The sequence below is a fragment of the Nicotiana tabacum genome, chromosome 21 (assembly GCF_000715075.1).
Source record: "Nicotiana tabacum cultivar K326 chromosome 21, ASM71507v2, whole genome shotgun sequence".
Taxonomy (NCBI): domain Eukaryota; kingdom Viridiplantae; phylum Streptophyta; class Magnoliopsida; order Solanales; family Solanaceae; genus Nicotiana; species Nicotiana tabacum.
In genome coordinates, this window is record NC_134100.1 from 79,326,107 (window position 1) to 79,335,113 (window position 9,007).

Here is a 9,007-nt window from a genome sequence, read left to right on the forward strand (position 1 = left end):
AAGATCATACTTATTAACCAGCTATCAAAACCTGCTGCACCTCAATGTACACAACTGAATGATCTGTCAATACTTCTGCATCCTCGATCTAGACGACATGCTGTAATAATGGTTGAGCAACCCTGGCTCCCTTATAACCCCTTTATAGTATCACGAACCGTTGGCGTATAGTTGATACCGAGTGCGCAATTTCATACACGAGTGGATACAAAAGGATATAAGATATATGCTTCAAGCTGAATAAATGTCACACAATAAGGAATGAAAGAAGTGAAATTTTCTAACAGTTCTGTAGCCTCTCGAAGATAAGTACAGACGTCTCTGTACCGATCCGCAAGACTCTACTAAACTTGTTCGTGACTCGTAGAACTTATGAACCTAGAACTCTGATACCAACTTGTCACAACCCAAAATCCCACCACAGGCATTGTGATGGCACCTAGTCTCTAAGACTAGGTAAGGCAATTTCAATTATATTGTTTGGAGCCATTTTTTTTATTTAAAAACTAACAGCGGAAATAATTACAATATACAACCTCCCAAGACTGGTAGTACTGAGTCACGAACTCTAACTGAATACATGGAATGATCACGAGGACCGAATATACAATACTGTTTGATTAAAATTAACAGTACAATAAAATGAAAAGACTCCAAGGGACTGCGACGACCAAGCAGCTCTACCTTAAATCCTTAGGATCCCGCTTTAACTCTTCTCAAGTCCGATGTCTCCAATACCTGGCTTTGCACAAAAATGTGCAGAAGTGTAGTATGAGTACACCACGGTCGGTACCCAGTAAGTATCAAGACTAACCTCAATGGAGTAGAGACGAGATACAGTCAAGACACTCACTAGTCTAATAACCTGTGCAATATAGTATACAAAATAATAGGAAACAAATAATAATAAGGGCGGATAAAACAACCAGTGATATGCGCAACAGACAACAAGAATACCATTAATATCACTTAACAATTAATAAACACAATTACACCCAATTAAATCAAGTCCTTCAAATAAATAGCTTTCACATATAATTCTTCCAGATAACTCTCCTTCAAATATAATTTTTCTCAAATAATTATTTTTCAAATATAATTCTTTCAATAAATCTTTTCAAATATAATTTCTTCAATTAAATATCTTTCAAATACAATTCTTTCATATAATACTTTCTAAATAAAAATCCTTCCAAATATTATTACTTTACTATGCCTACTTTTCTGCACTCTGTCATTTGTATCAATACTTTACTATGCCTTTCAAGTATCATTCTTTCTTTAAAACTCAGAGTTGCTTTACTGTCTTTATACTCTTAATTAATCTCTTGTATTCCAGTTTTTCCTTGCAAGGGTGTATATATGCTAAAATTAAGAAAGCATAATTTGGATTATGTCCAAATTGACTTATAAACGAGAATATTACTAGTCCCTCCAAAGTTTAGAAGTGTCGAGCTAGTTAAACTTTTGTCTTCTAACTTTGAGACCCCTATTTTCGCTGGAGATGAAGTCTCAAAACAGACAGCCTTAGTAACTTAAAACCAACTGCAGCACCTATTACCAGAAGTTAAAGTTAAACAAAAAATTCTACAAAACTGCTACCAATTGCAGAAAACACATAAAGGATCCACAGAGTTTGTACAATGCTGATGCCAAGAAATGAGGACTTTTAAGTCAATTTTGAATGAAGAGTACCTATACTATTAGTCACTGCAGAGTAACAGGGTTCCATATTTCTAAATGCTTTTATTCCTCCCCTAAATAACAACACACAAGGCAAGAAGTAGCAATTAAGATGTCATAAGAGAATTTAACATTCATGAAAGCCCTGCACTCAGCAATAACAGAAGGCCAAAGCCATATAAGGAAACGAAAATTACCCTCGAAATCATTAAGAAATATATCTCCTAGTTCCCAAATAACAAATAGGTTACATTATTTTATGTATGTCTACCCAAGCTTCAAGCCTTCATTTATGAGTACAAAACTACAATACTCCATCGCCAAAATAAAACAGTTTTTCAATTTTCAAGTGCTTGTGAATTTCACACCATATGTATGAGCAGTACCTTTGTCTGAAAGAAAACGAATAACAGATATCATTAATAAGATTTCAGAATACAGAAAGCTACTGAATTTACAACTCTTTTTAAGGGATACCATCTATTCAGGAGATATTGATATCCACAAATGGAGCTTTCAGGTCAAGTTGAATATACAGAAAGCTACTCAATTTGAGCAAGTATGACTGTAACACTGCTTATCCCAATAGATTACAGTGACTGGTTCCATCACTTTCTGTTGAAACATTCAGATGCAGCAGCAGTCACATTGCTAGAAGCAAAAACAAAACTTACCTACTTCAGCGGTTGAAAGTACTAATAATGAGAAAAGGAAACAGCTTATGAAACCATTTGAATGCATAAACAGCTTATGAAACTCAGTACTTCAAGTCAGACTGAAACTAAAAAGCAGCTCTCTTTGGCAACACAGACCAACAATCTTAGGTAAGACAAGGGCGAAAACTTACCTAAAACTTGCGGAAGATGAGATGCCTCACAGAAGACCAATCATCTTAGTTAAAACACAACTCATTTTGCCAGAAGCTAAAGTAAAACAGAAAACACATCAAATGGCTAATCCATATCTACAGCAGCCAAGTTCAACCTTTGATGACTAACGTGACAAAAGAAACATCTACCCTCCTACAACAATAGTAAATAAGCATTTGATAACAAACCCAAATCAATCTTAGTTTCAAATAATGATAAAGGAAATTCAAAGTTTAAACACCCTACACCACATAGAGGATTTTTAAGTCCATGTTTAACTAGTAATGTCAGAACTTAGGAACTGCTAGTATTGAGTTCCATTTCCTACAAAGACATAATCTTTTTCTTCGTTCTTTAGTAGAATGTGGGGGTTTAATATTTCATAAGCAGAATACGAAGTGCCAAGCACCAGTAAGTAGTGAAAAAGGAAAAGATAATTTCTACACAAATGATAACAAGGAAAAAATAATTTGATGTTTCTATTGAGTTCCTTCTAAACAAATAATCAAACATCAAAAGTACAAACGCTAATAAGATGTAACAGCATTAATAAGATTTCAAAATACTAATAAACCAGAGGTTTTACATATATTGATCGAAACAAGTCACTTGATTTACATCACTAACCCTAACATTCAGCAAAAAGACACAAAAAACAATGCCCTAGATCAGAGAACACGAATTTATCCATAACCATAAGCGTAACAAGTTTCATCCTAAGCCCTTTCACCACGAATCCTCCTAGCGAGCTGAATGTCCTTGGGCATGATAGTGACCCTTTTCGCGTGAATGGCACAGAGATTTGTATCTTCAAAGAGTCCAACAAGGTAAGCCTCAGTAGCCTCTTGTAGGGCAGCAACAGCACTGCTTTGGAACCTCAGATCTGTCTTGAAATCCTGTGCTATTTCCCTCACTAGCCTCTGAAACGGCAACTTTCTTATCAACAACTCTGTCGATTTCTGGTACTTCCGAATTTCCCTTAAAGCTACAGTTCCGGGACGGAAACGGTGAGGTTTCTTCACTCCTCCGGTAGCCGGAGCTGACTTTCTCGCAGCCTTTGTAGCTAGCTGCTTCCTTGGAGCCTTACCACCTGTTGATTTGCGAGCTGTTTGCTTAGTACGAGCCATTTTGTAGATTGGGAAATGCTTTGACTGTGAGATAATGGTGAATTTGTGAGATGTGTAATGAGGAAGTTTTATAGGAGGGAAGTGGGGCGGGAATTTTGGGAAATTTTGAAAAGAGTTTAAAATTTTTTGGCGTTAAATTAGTTAGTCCCTTAACTTGTTTAGTAATCTATGTGCTACCAAAGTAATAAATCTTTAGTCGCCACGTGATTAAGTTAGTTAATCCCTAATTTGTTTTCTTACCGATTTTTTTAAACATGTTTTCTTTCTCAATGTACTCACGTGTTTACTTGATATGACAAGTGTCAGCACAGAAGAAAGACATGTAATTGTTTTAGGCCTCCAAACCACTGCAGTTGTTTAATGCAAGCAAGATAGTTAATAATTACTTTTATTTATTTAAATCAAAAATCATTAAATATCTACATATTTTTAAGAAAACTATTATAAAAAATGAGGATACATATATAAATAAATAATTTCAGTGTAGAGATATATACAATTTTAAAACTATTTTATTTTTTAAGATGAAAATTTTTTTGAATAATAATTCATATGGTTATGCTATATGGATAAGATCATACAACTTAAAATATTATAATATATAAAATTAAAAATTATATAGGTGAGTACATAATATGAAGTAAACAGGGAAAAAATTATAATATTAAAAACTATTAAAAATAAAGGTAGATAATTTAGAGGGTAAAATAGGTATATAGTCATGAAAGTTTGAGAAATCTAGTTGAGTGACATTCTCAGTGCTACAGAAATAGTTAAGCAGTTTTTCTATTACAAACAAAAATAAAGCATAACTTTATTAAGTAATTTTAAATAGTTGATTGATTATTTGAGTAATGGAATCGATCTTTCATGTAGTTTTAATCTGTGGTCTTTTATTGCTTATTTATGTCAGTTTGGGTACTTTATGAAACCAATATCATCGACATTGTTTCTTCGTGTTATAATCTTATTAATTATGTGGCTAAGCAAGAATCGTGCATGAGTTGAAATTTATTTTTTCTGATGGAAAGAAAAAAGGGAATTTTCACCATGATCTAGCTTTTGAGTTGATTTAAGTCTAAGATCTATTTTCTTAGTCAAAATAGTATAGGCTAGCCAGTTTTTGGACCGATAATTGAAACTAACCAGTATTTTAAATTAATTAAAAACAAATATTATTGTATGGGGAGATAAAATCTGCACGAAAATACCCTCAATTAAAACACACCCTAAATTGGAACAACAATGTATAAAACGTATACGCTTATTGTTAATTATTGGTCGCCACATTTTTTACTTTTTCATTTATCTTTTTTATTTTTTTATGTAACGCAATTGTTTTTTAGTTTTTATTTTTTTCCTCCGCTCTAATGGAGAAGAAGAAGAAGAAGAAGAAATTGGAAGGGAAGAAGAGGACATGGAGAAACGGTTAGTTTTATTTTAAGCCATTTGTTGGACGCATGGCAATTTTTTTGGTTCTAAATAATTCAATTAGAGATTCTAATAATTTCCTGTTAAAAAATAAGGACAAATACAAGCTAGTTTGATAACGTTAAGAATTTATTTGAACCGAACTATAAAAGGAGAGCATGGGTAAACCGTTTTGCATAATTTAGGGGTATTAGATTGCTAAATCGTGATGAAGAATTGATGAAAGAAGATGAACAACAGAGAGAGAGGGGGGAGAAGTTTCTCGATATTTTTTCGTTCCACACAAAATCTGTTCAATGTATATGTATTTATCTAACTAACTCACAGTTGTCAACTAACTATTTATACCTAACTCTAGTTAACTATTAATAACCTACTAACTTTAGTTAGCTTAAGTGACTCCATACATTGCTTCACACGTGACTCGAAGTATCTCATTATTCCCCTCCTCTCCCCCCCCCCCCCCCAAGCTAGGGGACATGAAGATGTTCTTCATGCCTAGCTTGGATAATAAATTATTATGTTGAGGTCTCCCAAGACCCTTATTGAGAAAGTCTGCTTGTTGAAAAGCAGTTGCAAGATATAGAGTACTGATAAGATCATTTTGCACCTTTTTTCGGATGAAGTGTCAATAAATATCGATGTGTTTGGTGCGCTCGTGTAAAACAGGGTTTGCAGCTTTCTGAAGAGCTGACTTACTGTCACAGAATATGGGAACATGTAAGGAAAGAGTGACCCCTAACTATTTGAACAGCTCAAGGAGCCAAACCAATTCAACCACTATAGAAGCCATGCTTCTGTATTCTACTTCTGCAGAGCTCCTAGAGATAGTGGTTTGCTTCTTGGACTTCCAACAAATCAGGGAAGAACCAAATTTAACCAAATACCCTGAGATTGATCTTCTAGTATTTGGACAGGAGGCCCAAGCAGCATCACAAAAGGCAAGGAGAGACTCAGAATAAACAGCTGACAATAAACCCCTAGACCAGGACAAGACTTAACATATTTAACCACCCTAAGTGCAGCCTCCCAATGAGAAATTTTTGGAGAATGCATGAACTGGCTAAGGCAATGGAAAGCAAATGAAATATCAGGTCGAGTAATAATAAGGTACAATAGACGTCCAAGTAATCTATGGTAAGGCCATGGATCATCTTAAACCTTGTCATCAACAGATCCAACATGAGTGTCAAATTCAAAAGTAATGAACTTGACATTCAACTCCATGGGTGTGGCAACAGGCGTGGAACCAGAAAGATCCAAATCAGCAATCAACTTCAAGGCATACTTCCTCTGGTGCATGAAAATCCCCTTAGCACTCCTGGAAAATTCAATGCCTAAGAAATACTCGAGTTCCCCCAAATCTTTGATTTTAAAGGAGGATTGCAGCGCATCCTTGGTATCTTGTATTAACTAAGAATCATCACCAGTGATAAGTAAATCATCAACATAAATCAAAACTATAACTATCTTCCCTGCCACTTTCTTAGTGAAGAGGGAGTTGTCGCGCCCCCTTTTTCTCGCGAAATCTGATTTCGACATGTGAAAATTCTTTTAATGAGGTATTAAAATAGTAGAGTCGCCACCTAACGGTTTAAGGTGCGTTAGGGCACCTATTATGCAAATGACTCTGTTTGACTAGCCAACGCCACCAAAGATTGGGTAAGGGCTCAAGTTACCTCAAAGAGAAGATGTTAGGCACTCCTCGACGTCCACAATTGTGGGTCCCGACTGAGCTTAAGATTATGTGGATTACGATTAAGCTAGGTGATCAAATAAAAAAGGGAGTTCAGAAGTCAAGAACTTTATTACAACATGATTAATACATATCTTGGTGCGAATATAGGGATACAACTATTTAGATCTAATAACAACATATAAAGAAGAAGGGGGTCCTAAGTTTTTTATCCTAAAGGATCACCCCGTGCAACATAAATAATACTTCGTAACTCCCTCAAGATGGGGTGTTACTCATATTATTCAGCGAGCACAGACTATCATCTCCTGCTACCTGATTACTATATTAAAGTTGTTACCTAAAAGCGTTCTAATTCAATTATAGGTCGTACCCTATGCGTGCATTACCCGTCCCATACCTATGGTCCAGGAGCTATTGGACCTTTATTTAGGGTGGTTCTAGACTTAAACTTAGGCTGCTCAAAATAATAAAACTAGGCGACATACAAAACACATTGGACTTCAAATATGACAATAAAAGGGGGCTCAAGTTTGCCTCCGCACTTAAGCAATAAATGCACGCAAACACATATGCTAATCATAAATCTGCAGAATCCTATAGACATGTTTTCTAGGCGATCAAAGTATGCATGTAATTTCAGATACAGGATATAGCTTATAGACAAAATCATGCGGGTATTATAAGCTAATTATTGAAATTTTTAAGTTATCAATCCTATATATATGATGCCTAGGTGATCTACGCAGTTGGGTATAACAGAATCTGTGGGAAGAACCCCAGAATTATCCAGATTTTCCTAACAGTGACGATCAAGAACATTGTTTAAGTAGTCTATATTAACCAATTAACAAGCAATTATTTTCTATAGGCATGATCTCTAACAATTGATGATTAGAACTCATTTTATTTACACTTAGTCCTATAAACAAGATTTCTAGTGAACAATGTGATACAATAGCAATGAAGTGATCAAAATCCTATAGGTATGATTTCTAGTGAATAACTGAAGTGAATTGAAGGAAAATTCATTAACATTTATTCCTATAGGCAGGTTTTCTAGTAACACGTAGCAGTGAGAATAATGGCAACATTCATATTTGCTAGCAGAGAGCGTGTGTGTGTACTTGTCCTAATGGCATAATTTCTAACAGTGCAACCAAGATTAAAGGCATATACATAGCAGGTTGGATAAGTCATGTGAATCTTATAGGCATGTTGGCTACCCTTTCATGCAAACTTTAGACATACCCGTTTCCCCTTCTTACTAATTCCCCAAGTGTTTACACAAAGGTTATTACAGGCTCAAATACGAGTAAAAATACAAATGTCACATAACAGCGATAAGAGGCCCACAACAGGCCCAAATAAAATAAATACCCAGTATTGCATGGGCCTTCAATAGCTCTTACACAACATACCCAGGCCTTCAACAAAGATCCACATTCAATACACGACTCAGGGATCCATAGAGGAGTCCAGAACCAGTTTACTCAACCATGGCACCAAGTGTTGCATCACTTGAACCAACCAATTCAGGTACACAATACATAACAGGGGGGAGTAGAGTGAATAGGAACAATTTTTGAGATTGAGGGAGTGACTAAGGACCAAGTCCTGGTGTGTTAGAGTTCACAAGGGTCTCAATTGGACCCCGAGCAGTGCTCACACTAGGGAGGCCAATCATAGAACCTAGGTAGCCTTGGCTTTCAGTCGGCTAAGAATGAAGTGTTTAGAATAGCATAAGTTGCCAGTGAGGAAAATGGACAGAAGTTAGGAGATACATTCATATCCTAAAGTAGACATAGCCAAATTGAGCATATAGAGTAATTAATCAAATAGGCCAGTAGGTTCAGCAGGACAGCAAAGCACCACATAGATAACCTCATACTGAAAGAAATTGGGGAAGAAACAGGTTTGCAAAATATACATAGATTATCATTCATGACATTAAACCAATTGAGACCTAAGAGGTTCGGATTAAGCTAAGCATGCATCTTAGTATCATAAGACAAACATGTTAATTATCATCAGGAGGCAAGATTGCATTGGAACATGATAGGGAGCACGCATTATGACAGTCCAAGTAATCACTGAAGGAACAGGGGATTAAGACATACTGGGGGGCATATTAGCAGGGAAGCAAGATCACAGTTGAGGGGTCTTATAACATTAAAACACATTATGTATGCAAGACAAGT

General features: G+C 35.6%; 1 protein-coding gene across 1 annotated transcript; it reads right to left on the minus strand.

The window, feature by feature from the left end:
- Positions 1-3,115: 3,115 nt before the first annotated feature.
- Positions 3,116-3,732, minus strand: LOC142175444 (histone H3.2-like). Its single transcript, XM_075242229.1, has one exon. It carries the CDS (start codon positions 3,677-3,679, stop codon positions 3,269-3,271), a length of 411 nt encoding a protein of 136 aa, XP_075098330.1. The 5' UTR covers positions 3,680-3,732; the 3' UTR covers positions 3,116-3,268.
- Between the last annotated feature and the right edge of the window lie 5,275 nt (positions 3,733-9,007).

Bases quoted from the DNA above. Each gene is read 5' to 3' on its own strand.
- LOC142175444 (XM_075242229.1), bottom strand. From the start codon at position 3,679: ATGGCTCGTACTAAGCAAACAGCTCGCAAATCAACAGGTGGTAAGGCT.